Source organism: Postia placenta (assembly GCF_002117355.1).
Source record: "Postia placenta MAD-698-R-SB12 unplaced genomic scaffold POSPLAscaffold_18, whole genome shotgun sequence".
Taxonomy (NCBI): domain Eukaryota; kingdom Fungi; phylum Basidiomycota; class Agaricomycetes; order Polyporales; family Adustoporiaceae; genus Rhodonia; species Rhodonia placenta.
Genome location: NW_020169849.1, coordinates 263,599 through 276,556, shown reverse-complemented (window position 1 = coordinate 276,556; position 12,958 = coordinate 263,599). Strand labels below are relative to the sequence as shown.

General features: G+C 50.7%; 4 protein-coding genes across 4 annotated transcripts; 1 reads left to right on the top strand and 3 right to left on the bottom strand.

Moving 5' to 3' along the window:
- Positions 1 to 381: 381 nt before the first annotated feature.
- POSPLADRAFT_1185890 (hypothetical protein) lies at positions 382 to 2,341 on the top strand (the record flags this gene model as incomplete). Its single annotated transcript, XM_024489186.1, has 7 exons — positions 382 to 611; positions 670 to 723; positions 781 to 853; positions 907 to 1,013; positions 1,067 to 1,174; positions 1,228 to 1,320; positions 1,388 to 2,341. The coding sequence occupies 7 exons, from the start codon at positions 382 to 384 to the stop codon at positions 1,947 to 1,949; spliced, it is 1,227 nt and encodes a 408-aa protein (XP_024334192.1). The 3' UTR covers positions 1,950 to 2,341.
- POSPLADRAFT_1156986 (hypothetical protein) lies at positions 2,020 to 4,814 on the bottom strand (the record flags this gene model as incomplete). Its single annotated transcript, XM_024487122.1, has 16 exons — positions 2,020 to 2,190; positions 2,240 to 2,427; positions 2,484 to 2,511; positions 2,566 to 2,635; positions 2,689 to 2,712; positions 2,769 to 2,970; positions 3,030 to 3,159; positions 3,217 to 3,250; positions 3,302 to 3,381; positions 3,431 to 3,477; positions 3,599 to 3,719; positions 3,867 to 4,185; positions 4,241 to 4,270; positions 4,326 to 4,386; positions 4,547 to 4,601; positions 4,650 to 4,814. The coding sequence occupies 16 exons, from the start codon at positions 4,812 to 4,814 to the stop codon at positions 2,020 to 2,022; spliced, it is 1,725 nt and encodes a 574-aa protein (XP_024334191.1).
- Positions 4,815 to 4,984: 170 nt separating this feature from the next.
- Positions 4,985 to 8,721, bottom strand: POSPLADRAFT_1067839 (glycoside hydrolase family 55 protein; the record flags this gene model as incomplete). Its single annotated transcript, XM_024482235.1, has 22 exons — positions 4,985 to 5,479; positions 5,539 to 5,674; positions 5,734 to 5,810; positions 5,927 to 6,047; positions 6,101 to 6,213; positions 6,273 to 6,277; positions 6,346 to 6,424; positions 6,477 to 6,705; positions 6,758 to 6,863; positions 6,911 to 7,233; positions 7,281 to 7,339; positions 7,396 to 7,419; positions 7,471 to 7,494; positions 7,551 to 7,591; positions 7,651 to 7,681; positions 7,732 to 7,749; positions 7,815 to 7,853; positions 7,909 to 8,118; positions 8,175 to 8,263; positions 8,323 to 8,349; positions 8,404 to 8,490; positions 8,540 to 8,721. 22 exons carry the CDS (start codon positions 8,719 to 8,721, stop codon positions 5,256 to 5,258), a joined length of 2,244 nt encoding a protein of 747 aa, XP_024334190.1. The 3' UTR covers positions 4,985 to 5,255.
- A 1,572-nt stretch (positions 8,722 to 10,293) lies between these two features.
- POSPLADRAFT_1157225 (hypothetical protein) lies at positions 10,294 to 10,795 on the bottom strand (the record flags this gene model as incomplete). Its single annotated transcript, XM_024487147.1, has 2 exons — positions 10,294 to 10,570; positions 10,704 to 10,795. 2 exons carry the CDS (start codon positions 10,793 to 10,795, stop codon positions 10,294 to 10,296), a joined length of 369 nt encoding a protein of 122 aa, XP_024334189.1.
- Between the last annotated feature and the right edge of the window lie 2,163 nt (positions 10,796 to 12,958).

The following is a 12,958-nucleotide window of genomic DNA, read 5'->3' as shown; positions in this document are numbered from 1 at the left end:
TCGAGAACTGGCTGCGCCTGCGTTGCATAGCTTAAGTCACGCTCAGTCACGCTGCTATTGGGGATGATTACCGCCTATTCGGCTAAATAGAGCAAAGGCTCATCAAGCTCGCTCAGAGACGGTGGGGAACGAACAAAAGGGGGATAATGAAACCAGGTTTCGCCGATTCTACATATTCATAATGCACATTACTAGGCATCATCAATAAGATGTTCTCCTTATTCAGGCTACTTACGCACTGCTGGGCGCTTCTCTGGAAGCGTGACAATATCGCGGAGGTGACGGTCGTGACCCAATGAATTGACGCGTAACTCTAATTTCACGTCTTCTGGAACTTTTGAAGTGCAATGGTGTGAACCTTTAAGGGCATCTACGACCGCCATGCCTGACATCCCTGTCGGCACTCAAATATTTGACCTTATCTTCCACCCAACAGACTCAATTGTATTCACCGGTCTCCTGACGGGCCATGTGAAGGCATTTGGCTACGACGAGCAGGGGAACCATGATAGCAAGTTCGCCGTTCGACCTTCAAAACGATCCTGTAGGGCTCTAGCCATCAGTGATGACGGCAGCAGGCTGTGGGCGGCGGGAAAAGCGAAGTCTTTATAGTGAGCATCACTCTGCCTTCTGTCAATATCCAAGGCTTGTTCTGAGTTTGATCCAAAGTACTATTGATGTTGGGACGGGTGAGATAGTGAACACCATATACAATGCCCACGAGTGAGTCATGATGCTCGCTCTCATATTCATTGTGTTGATGTGGACAGGGTCTGCAAGTGCAGCCATCAACCGCGTTAAACACCTTACGACCAACTTGCTGTCGTCCGGAGATGACGACGGAGTGATTAAGGTAGTTCCTTTCTGCCGCCCTTATCCTTTTAATTCAACCATCATGCATTCTAGCTGTGGGACCCACGAAAACCAGATGCCATCAAGGCGTACAATCATCACTTCGACTTCATCTCTGATTTCCTATGGCTGTCCGATTGGAAACAGTTAGTCTCAACGAGGTTTGTCTGATTCCCATTACCTGTCAATTGCCATTAAGCAAGTTGGGGACCAGCGGTGACGGCACTTTATCCGTCATTGATGTGAGAGCAAAAAAGACGGAACCTCTGGCCCAATCAGAGGACCAAGAAGATGAACTCCTCTCGATCGTTCCCATTAAAGGGTATGTTGCATAGCCCATCGTCTTATACAAACCCGTGCTCAGGTTCTACCTAGGGGACAGAAGTTCGCAGTCGGGACGCAATTAGGCATTCTATCAATATTCAACCGACGCAATGGATGGGGTGACTGTGTGGATCGGATTCCCGGGTGCGTGACTCCCCTCTCGCCCTTTGCCCTGTTGCATCACGATCCCAACTGATCCACACACATACAGGCACCCACACTCGATCGACACGCTCTGTAACATACCCTCGTCCTACCCCTCTTCGCACTCGACGATCCTCACCGGCTCCTCCGACGGCATCCTGCGTGCTGTGCAGCTCTTCCCAACGAAGCTACTCGGTGTTGTCGCGGACCACGGCGAGTTCCCGATCGAGTGCGTCGCAGTTGATCGCGGCGGCGAGGGCCGCTGGGTCGGCAGTGCAGGGCATGAGGAGGTACTCAAGCTCACTGACCTCAAGGAGGTGTTTGAGGATGAGGACGGGAAGGAAGACGAAGATGAGGATGGAAAAGATGGCACTGAGGGTGAAGATGACGAGGGCGAAGCAGAAGACACTGACACAGCGGAGCCTGCTATGGAGGATGCATCACAAGAGGAAGCGGAAGAACCGCACGAAGAGGGCGAGGACGCAGCCGAAGAGTCGAGTGAAGATGATGTCGAACCAGAGGAGAAAAAGCGCAAGCGCAAGCAGGACAAGGATCCGCTCCAACTGGTCAAAAGAAAGAAGGGTCGTAACGAGATCGATGCCGAGCGTTCGTTCTTCGCCGATTTGTGATCCTGCATAGACTAGATGTACACCTCATCACTAGCATTGCTACGTGATAATCCCCATTATCGTGACCGTGCTAAAGCTTCGCTCTGGGCTTACTCGACAGCTTGCCCTGCTTCTGCATCTCCCTTGCACGCTCTCGTAACACACGACGTAAGAGTTTGCCACTCGGGTTCTTCGGGATGGATTCAACAAACTCGACGCCGCCTGCCAGACGCTTGTAATGGACCTTCGCATCGGCGACATGCTGTTCGGAGGGAAAGCAGAACGTCACGACAGAATGCATCGCTGCTGACCTTCATCAGAATTGCCCGGACTCTTTCCGCCTCGGCAGGGTCCCGCTTGATTCGTTCAGTGGCCTTTGTGCTAGGGACGACGAAGGCGAGGGGAAGCTCGCCGCTATAATCGTCCTGCAAGCCTACGACGCAGATATCGGCGACGTCTGGATGGTCCAACAGATGACCCTCCAGTTCTGCCGGCGCGACTACGTTGGGAGCATGTTACTTGACGGCGATGAGCTAAGGTCGTTCAGTGTCTCACCCTGATACCCCTTCACCTTCAGCAGTTCCTGGAAGGGGTGGAGTTAGGATATGCCCTCCTGTATCAAAAGAACCTGAACTACCTTGATACGGTCCAGAATGAAGATCTCCGATTGTTCGTTGATAATAACTTCATCACCTGTGTGCACCCATCTGGCTCGTGTTTGAGCGGCGGATTCACATGTCCTTGTGTAGTGTACCCATACCCATCTACGAATGTCTCCTTGGTGCTATTACCACATACGTACTTCAGATACGCAACGCAGAATCCAATGGAAAAGCTTACGCTTCCTCATTCTTCAGGTACCCCAATGCCGTGGCGGGCCCACTGATCAGAAGATGCCCAGGTTCACCTATCTTGGCAATAGTTCCGTCGGGGCGCACTACACGGGCAATCATGCCTGGGACAAGACGGCCTGCACTGCCGGGTGTCCCGATTTTCTGCTCCATCTGCGGGAAGGCTATTGAGCCAACCACCTCCGTCATACCTGCAGCACTGAGTCAGGCAAGAACATCCTGTAAGTGCTACTCGGCGATGATCACCGACCATAGCCTTGTCCTATACTTGCAGATGGAAGTATCTGGGACAGCTGGGTTATGAGTTCCGCAGACAACGGCGCGGCTCCGCTTATTAGCAATCGAATGGATCGTAAGTCGTAATTCTTGACATCAGAATGCTGTGGGAAATGATCGATCTTGACTTTAGAAGGTCCATGTAATTCAAGGATATGTACCTTGCAGAGCAGAACGACTTGCGGAGGTACCACTCTGACAGCGATATAAATAAAGCATTATCCCAAAAGGCAGACTTGAACGCACGGAAGGACGTTGACTCGGTAACGCTCAATACTCTTTAGCATCTCTACGAAATTGAACCTCGGAACGACAATCAAGGCGCCCTAGAAGCGTTCGTCAATTTCAGGCTGCACTCTAACAGCGCACGCATACTCCATAGAAGAATGCGAAATGCATCATGACAACCAAACCATAAATGTCTATAAACGTGAGCTGCCCGTCTGCGATAATATTCACTAGCAACTCACGATAAAACGGAGCAACTAGAATCGTAATTCAATCAGTCTCATGAGGAACCGTTGCACAGGGACAAATACTCACGTGCTAGCCACACATCGCCTGGACGAATTTTTCTCTCGTCAGACGATCGAGGTTGTGAGTTGACTAGATGTGCGAGTTGAATCACAGCTGCAATTGTGGCGTAATGTGGGATACACACGGCCTGGGTAGGATATTAATCAGTGAGCGCACATCCTGATCTGTCCTAGCCTCGGATCAATCAGTCTTATACTGTACCACCTCAGTGGTGGGCAGGTGTACAATGAAGAGGCCTGGGCGCGAGACCAATATGATCAAGAACGGTCCTCACCTTCGCTTTGCCTGTTGTCCCGCTCGAGAAACTCAGAAAAGCCAGCCTCGTTCTGCCTTCCCCCGGACGGAAGCGGCTCTCAACAAGAATGGAATGGTGCTGATAGCCTTCTGTGATCAACTCCTGGACGATATGATGAGGTCGAGAATTCGCATCTTTCAAACTATCTATCAAAATAATCCTCTCCATCGGTAGACCTGCAGTGCTAGCAGCCCTAAGCGCCACAGCATAGCTCGCCGGATGAACAATCATGAGCTTTGCCTCAGTAGTCACAAGTTGATGTTCCAGTTCACCCGTTGTATAAGCCGGATTTGCAGCTCTGTAAAGGTTATCATCCACGAGGCAATTAAGTATCCAGACACCGTTGTCCTTACGTCACAATTCCACCTAGTAAATGGACAGCCCTTGTCGATAATCAATATGCTCTGCTTACAGACAGGATGATTACCTATGACTCACCAAACAGCAACGGGGTAGTCTGCGAGACAACATTCAAGGAACAAAATCTCGAGTACATTCACTGCAGCCACATACCGACATGATTTGGGCTACAGATACAAACTTGCTATTTGTCAAAATGGAGAACGGAGGGTTGAGGATGTCAAGGTCTCGTACCAACGTCGTTCTTCCCTATGTATGCCAAGGTCAGCTTGTGCGTTTCTCCTGTCTCAAGGACATACCAATATCCCAATGGGTCTGGAGAGATTGGGCAAGTGCTCGTGTACGTATCCGGACCTACAGAGTATGAGCCAGGCCATTATCAACATCGATTAAAATCATGACGCATACCTCGTCCATCTTGGTCTTGCGTCCAGTGGAGTCATCGATCAGACATGATGTTACTACCTGTGGCCTGGAGACATGCGCGGCATCAAGAATAAACTGTGCTATTGTCAGATCATCTGGAATAGGAGGGAGGGTACCGCCAGGACCATAGATGTTACTCATGGTGAGGGTGCGCGAACAGTGCGATCCGGCTGCACTGCGCTAAAATATGCGAAACAGTATTTCACTGCATCATGAGAACAAATCCACGTTAGATCATCCAATTTCCCGCGCGATTTCCTTCGACGACGCGCAGCCGTTGATCCTGCTTCGATTCACACGAGGGGGCAGTGATGATGCACATGAGGGCGGTCCTCTCTATAGCTAAAGTAATCTTCGATGAGAGCACCAGTGGTTGCCTGCAGTCATTTTTGGTCGGTCTACGTCTATCGCAAGCATCCTGTCCATAACATCGCACATAAACCACTCAAAAGGAAAGAAAAGTAATTCGTAGCGACGTCATTCAAAGAAACGGAAGCTCGGCATGTCATGGGAATTAGTACTTACAAGAGGTGATAGCCCTAGGCACCCGTTGCTATCGACCAGTTAATCCTACTGTGTGCATTACCGTGTCCAAGCAGTAGCCGTGCACTGGAAGCCGTTCATATTTGCATTGGCTGGAATGATCGGGTGATGATCAACGCTGAGCTGATGGGTCACTCCGACCGTTGCCAGACTGTACACGCTGATCGACGACGTGAGGTCGACGTTGAAAATCTGGCTTTGGCACGACCGATCCTTGAGACACGCTTGCGTATAGTTACTGAAGAAACTGTAGAGGCCAGCGCCTGGAAGTGGACGTCATATTGTCAATCAAGTTCATCGCCGAATTCAGTTGCGGACATACCAAAGATTAGGATGTTTGCAGAATTCTGTATGTTGACGGCCCACGACGACGATTGGCCGGGTGGGAATGTTGGGTCATTGTACTTTGCTTCGATCGAGAACGGTGCCGGAGGCATGGGAGTCGGCTGATAGTATGGCTAGACAAAGTAATACCTTCTGTCAGCATGGGCAACAGTTGATTGTGGATGACTGCTACCGTCTCAGTTTGTATCAACCCCATATAATGGTCTCTGGCTTTGATGAGATTGTATTGATACAGTGTATGATGTTCAGCTAAAATGGTATCAAATTAGCGTACTTCACGTAATATTATGCCAGGCTTACATGCTGAGTAGTGTATATGCGATGTTTGCATATTATTCATGTCTTGATAGTGAATGATAACGCACCTGTTCCAATCATCCATACAGGTCCCGCCGACTCGGACAATATACCACGACCACTGAAAACTGTGATCTGAGACTTTCCATCTCCGTCAAGATCATGATCTGCTAGCCAGACCCAAGTGCCCTAAGTACGCGTTAGAGTTGTCACCGGGCATGCGAGATCAAGGTCGGTAGTACTTCGAGGTAGGCATTTGAACTAGGTGTTAAGTGAAGTGCGAGAAACGCCGCATAGCATGAGTCGTTGACCGGCGTTTGGGGGCATTGTGCTACTTCCAAGTTTGTCCCGGCCGCTGGAACATACTCAGCACGTCTTCCCTGAGTGATCTCTCATGTGTTCGCTCACCTCCACCGAGTCTGTAGATCCCGCCGTATTTGTTATTTCGGCATGGACGTCATTTGAAATGGGATGCCGGAACGCTTACCTGATGTGAGAATCCCACATCCCGGCGCCGCCCTGAATATCAGAATGTATATTCCATTCCACAACGATAGCGCCTGGTGCTGCGGATCGTCAGCAATATATGGTGAGGGCCTGGACCGATGGCGCACTAACCAGGGCCCCGCGTCGCAAAGATGATATCCGTGATCTCGAGGATACCCTCGGAACCCGGCTCCCCAGCTCGCACCATGACAGTAGGATTTTTCTGGTCGGCGAAGGCGGGTCCACCACCCATTATTACGCTCCATGCTTCGCCTACAAGTTGGGTACCTGCAGGGATTGTGAGGGTGCCCGTTATGTAATAGGTGCCCGCATCGACAAATATGATCCTTCGTCCCGAGTACTATCATACGCGTCAGAGAACGGCTCGATATCGGGACTGGAAATGGTACTACCTCATTCAAAATAGACTGGAGTGCCTCTGTATCGTCTGTGCGCCCGTCGCCCTTCGCGCCTAGAGTTCTGACGCTCACGAACTGGTCTACAGAGTAGTCTTCATACCTGATCGCCTTTAAACATCATTTCATAGCCATGGTGCTTGGACTCACTGGGGATGCACTCGGCCGAAAATCCTGCCAGAGCTATCAAGCAAACTCTGTGCCTTCATTGGCGCAGGAATGTTGCCCCGAACAAACGAATGCTGGCTGTTCATGCCTGTATACACATTCCCTTGCGCCCAGCTGGCAATGACGGTGGTACCTCCTGGTAAGAGGACTTGTCCCCCGATGACGCCAACGGCTACAGGGACATTGTTAAGATGAATGTTGTTCAAGACAAGCGACCCAGCTAGCGAAGAGGTCGCTGTTGAGGTGCGCAGGAAGACAGGCGTGTTGGTCACTATAGCGTCAATAATGGCCTCTCCGCCGACAGTCTGTGGCAGTGGTCAGTAAGAGTAGAAAATGCCAGCGTAGTACAGACTTGATTATCCGACGATGTTCCTCCAGTCTTGAGATCAAAGCCAACCTGACAATTGTCGACTTGTTACGTGATCCGATCAGCTGGATTTTTCTGATCATTGGCCGCGAGGTCTTACTTGTAACCCCCTGGAACGTCCATCCTATACATAGTAGGTAAATATAACATCGCGGTTCGACGCAAAACTTCATACCCCAGTTCCACATTCCGTACACGGCTAAAACAAATAGAATGTCAAATATCCTGTCAGATGTACTGTTCATTAACACCCGCCTGTGTCTGCGTTATGCACCGTGATGTTGCGCACAGTGAATCTTTCAATCGAAGATGAATAAACCAACCACATTGTCACCCCATAAATACGGAAACATACTGCTGGTTCCCTACCCACATGCCGAATTTGCCTATATTGGTTAGATGATATATCCTCATATACCAAGCTGTGTTGTATTACCTCCATGAAATGTTAGATCTACGTTGACAGTTTGGTATCGACCCTGGATATTTGCGCAGAAGAGAAAGGATTTCTCGGCTTACCTCCCATAAAACCGCCACTTCCATTCTCCATCCAAATTCCTGTGACGCGTTTCTAGTCAGCTCCGGTCTACCTACAACGCAGAGGGATTGGCACCCTGATGGGCATTGTTCTTCCGCGTGCTCATTAAGAATATTATATTCATAAGCGAAGTTGCTTGCGCAACCTGCCAATGTATTCCAGTGGCAGACGCAAAGTCAGGCATCCGCCTGAGATCGATTACGAAGTTCCGGACACTGCGGAAGAAGTTGTTCTGGTTCGTGTACCATTGAGCACCACCTCCTCCGGGAATATACGGATCGGCATCTGCCATTCGTATGTTCAGAGCGGGGCGAAACTATATGCATGACAATTTTGATCACCGATGATGGCCATCCCGTTGAAGTTAGAGGCAGCAAGAAGAGTTGGGGGATTTCGTGCATCTCCGATGATTTGGGTGTAATAATAAGCACTGTTTGATGAGTAAAGTCAATCGAAGAGAGGATAGTAAGAGGGTCTATCGTCGCTCACACAATAGGAGAGGCGATTTTGTATATGCTGAAAAGGCACTGAAAGTCATTATCCGGTATGAATGCCGCGATTTAGTCTCACCCTCGAGGGAAGTAAACGATGGCAGGGACGATCGTGGAAGACTCCCAATTTCCGCCACCGCACCTCCCTCCCATGGACATCGCAGCGCTGAAGATAGATGAGCTACATATCAAGGTATAATGCAACTTCTGCGGACTTGATAGCCTCTGTGTCGTCCGCTACGCCATCACCAACAGCGCCAAAATCCTTGACGTTACGGAACACCTTGTAAGAGCTGGGGTCTGGGTTGAAAGCGGAGATGCCCTGATGCTTGATACCCTCCAGCCAGAAGGGATCTTCTGGCTTTGCATTGCCGATTCCAACTGGGGAAATATACATCGTTTGCGGCTTGACGGGAGGAATCGGCGCTAATCATAGAGCTCACGGTCAGAATTATTCACAGGCGATTGATCGGGCTAGCGTGATGTAGACTCCAGTCTCCACACCACACAAATCATATTTTAGATATAAGAACTATATTGAGATCATTGAGATCATAGCACACTTCAGGTGCGTTGCCCAGGGGGGTGGAATGTGTGCTTGAATTCACGTAGGGGAGTCACATACATGGTGAAGGTGCTCTTCCGAATCTATTTTGCACTTTGTGCACTAGATGAAGAAACGAAGGCCGAAGACGTGAAGAGGATTGACTGCTCAGGCTCATAAGCGGCTGGCGGTCTAGAAAGTCGAGCCGGATGTAGATTCACGACACCATGGTGTGCGTCTGACTGAAGGTCGACGCTCCCCATAAGCCACAGCGGAGTTCGAATAAACCATGGGTGACGCTGCTATTAGCTCGGACTCCTCATAATCGTCAAGATATCCTTCGTCGGCGTGCGCTAGTCTCCTGAGAACAGATCAGACAATTCCTTCAACCTGCACCGGCTCCGGATAATCATGTCTAACGTCAGGCTCCTAGAACTAGTCTTCACTATCGCGTTCTCACTCCTACCATGGTTTACCAGTCCGGGGCCGACTCTGTTAAAGTTCGTCTGAGACCCGAAGCGAGAACGATCAACAAGATATATCGAGTTTGTCTGAGCTCTGTCAAATGCGTAAGGAACGTACAGGACGGCTCGCGCAAAGTCTGCGAGGTACTACAACGCCAAATACGTTGGCGTGCGCTCGCCACAATCCCAAGTTCCAACATACCCTGGTGCATCGCCTGGTGTAACGCTTTCTGGCACCTGTTGCATCCCGGACGGCCGAGATTCGTGTTGGCGGCTGCTACTGTCATACATCTTGCCGGTATGTGTGTTTGCGAAGGCCCTATCCCAGATTTTCATACTCGTCTATTGACCTCTTCATTCTATGGATGATGTCTTCAAATATCTGAGTTATTGAAGCCGCGAACAGGACAACCGCCCCCCGTAAGGAGGGCGTGATTCGACATCCGTCCCGAAGTTTGGAGCCCATGCTTGACTGCCCCCCCCCCCTCCCCCGAGGATCGTTCCAAATGTAGCATTTAATCTGCTATGTGCATTCGAAAAATTGTTTCTCCCCACAGTGCCCGGTCACTCGGTAATCACAGTGTAACATTCAACAACAGCTGCCTTCAATAACTGTTGTGGTCCCGACAGTGCGTCCTTCCTTTACCTGTGGACAACAGTACATTTTGTGTGATCCTCACAGAGATGTTGTATACAGTGCTCTCACTTTATCTGCTCGTCGTCACCTGGATCGCAATGCAAAACATGCTCAAGCTCAACACCAATGCACAACGAAATCATGATGGCCTATATATTATCGAGCGAATGTCGTGTTGAACGACACTGCGCCGCGATTACACAAGAAACGTATCTATATCGCACGTCTGACAGGCATACAGTATGAAGGAGACCGCTGGTGCGCAAACCCACTTCAATCCACATCCCGCTACAGAACGCCTTGGTATGCAGAGCGCCCCGCATATCAGTTGCACGAGAAGCTTCCGCCGAGCTTTGCGCAGTACTGGCGCGCGGCCTCGCAGAACTTGCTGCCCCTGTTGCAGACCCCACTGCGGTGAGTGCCGCTGCATCTCGTCCACTCCGTCCTGCACCAGTTGAAATCTCCCGGCGTACTCGACGCCTCCCACGTGTTCCAGTTGACATTCTTGCACGTCGCGAACGTGTCACCGTCGAGACCGATGTCGAACTTGATGTCAATTTCGTCGGCATCATCGCACGCGCTGCGGGCTGCGAGCGTGGTGCTGTCGGCCTGTGCAGGAGCAAACGGGCGGTGAGCAGAAGTGGTTCAGCGGCATCCGTCACTACCTGGACTTCACCAATGAGAGTGCCAGTCAGTACGGGAAAGCAATGGATATGCGACCTGGCATGACTCACTCGACAATGCGGACAGTGGGGTTGGCCCCGACATTTGCAGCGGACAGCAGCGCGCTGGCGACAGCGATGACGGCAAATGCGCGGAATTGCATGCTGAATGGGTAGAATGGGTTTGAACACTGATGTCTGGGTAGAGGACTGCTGTTGTCGAGTGCTCTGAGCCAACATGGAGAATACTGTGCAGTATATATACTCGAGCACGGCCAAGGTCTGGACATTCTTGCGCCACACAAATGCACGGGATTTCTACGGACAATCGAAGTCGGCGTTCCTCCGCCTCTTTAGCGATGTCCGAACGTAAGGAACTGAAGTGCACAGCTGAGCGCCTTATACTGATAGTGTCTTTCCAGTCACCTGCACACAGCCAGGAATCATGTCTCCGTCGGATGCAGAAATAGAAGAGCTCTCGCGAATCAATAAGGAAATTCCCGAAGAGCTCTGGAATTACGGCGATACACGTGAATGATGAATATACTCTGGGAAGCGAACAACATAGGCTATATGCTGAGGCGCAACAGACGAATGCCCTTACCTCGGTGATGCAAATAGCCCTTCAGCCCAGGGTTCCTAAGTTCGACATTGCTAAACGATGTTAAGCGTATTTAGCATGGTACGTAACATGGCGAATGACTGGTTGCGCCGCTCAAGGCACTTGACCCCCAAAATACAAGCTTACGTTGAATGTCTGAATAGCAATTATCAGTGTCCGAGAGCCCAAGGTTCGGGAGGCAGTTGACCGTCTTCTTAGGCTAAAAATGTTTTGTGCAAGTGCACATCTCCTCACCCAGATATGTAGTCAACCATTAATGCACAGAGACACATAATGCCGCAGCGGTGCGAAATCAGCGGATCTCCTAGTGGGCGGTGGAAGATAGCCCAGGACGTCTCGTACACGTCAGCGCCACTTACAGAGCGATATTTTGCCGATGTACACATGGACTCACTGACGCTAGGTTACCATAGGCCAACTTACACCGCAATCACAATGGCGACGTTCTTTGATCACAATATACGATGTGTGTGTCGGCGAACACTGGACCTTCCAATTTCGGAATGTCATCAGCGCCTGAGCCAGATCGTCCATGTCTCCCGCCACACTCCAGCGTTTCAGTGACGCGTCGTATACAAGGTATACGAATTCAAGTATGAGTGTGCTTGTTGGATCTTCTTGTCTTCTAGCAGACCAGACACCAGTGCCAATAGCGCTTGAACGAATTTCCCCGTATTCCATGCACAATACTGGTCTTGAGGGAATGCGCGTATGTTGTTCCAAGTTTGGTTCTTGCTTGGCGGACTGACGATCTCCACGCACATGGGTGCAAATTTTTCTTTCCCTTGTGATGACGCTCTTGAGTCTGTCCTTCTCAGACCCCAAAGAGTGCATCTCGCGGCCGCCTAGGTGAGCGCGCGGGACGTCTCCGCTTGCCTGTGTTGTCACTAATAATGAATGAAGGCTCTTGCTAGGTGATGCATGACTGTTTCCGGGTCTTCGCGCTCCAGCCCGCTGACACGTCTGAGCGTTCCACGTCCCTACAGGCGCATGTAAGATGTGCTTGCGCATTCTTCCGCATTGTCCTGGGGTTCTGTTTAAAATAAATTGACGGCGGTTCACAGCATCCGAGCGCTCGCGCTCTTCATGCACTGCATGAATCCGTCATGCCGCATCGAGAGCAACGGCAGATGTAATGGTGCTGCTCGCGCTGCTACCGGGACCTTTACAGCTCCTACCAGTTCGCGCGTCCCTCCCCGCCCAGCCCGACACACTATCAGAGCTCCCTGCGGACACAAATGGACCCCCACTGTGGCTGCTGCTTCTCCGTCGTGCGTAAGAACACATCTTCGCGGCAGTTGATTCCACATCTGTGGACGCAAGCAGCCGGTGCGGAGATCGATCCGCCCGCTGATGGGGCGCTCTTTTGTATATAGTGCAGAGCGTGCAGTGGGACTGTTGTATGACGTAGACGACGCAATTTGAGCGTGACGCCAACAGTGTATTAGCGCGGGGCCTGGGGAATCCGGACACGAAATGCTGTGCCTATGAACTGCAAACTGGTACAATGCCGTCATAGATCAAGACACAGGATCCGAAGATCTGGCGAGAGCGTGGTGGACTCGGCTGCCTCTGTCTTACCGATGACTGGAATTCAGTCCGCACGTTTACATTCATTTCTGGGCCCTTGTCGATATACGAATGCTTCAGCCCCAATATATTGCACATGTTCTCACTAAGCCAACGATGGCTGACACGCTTGTGC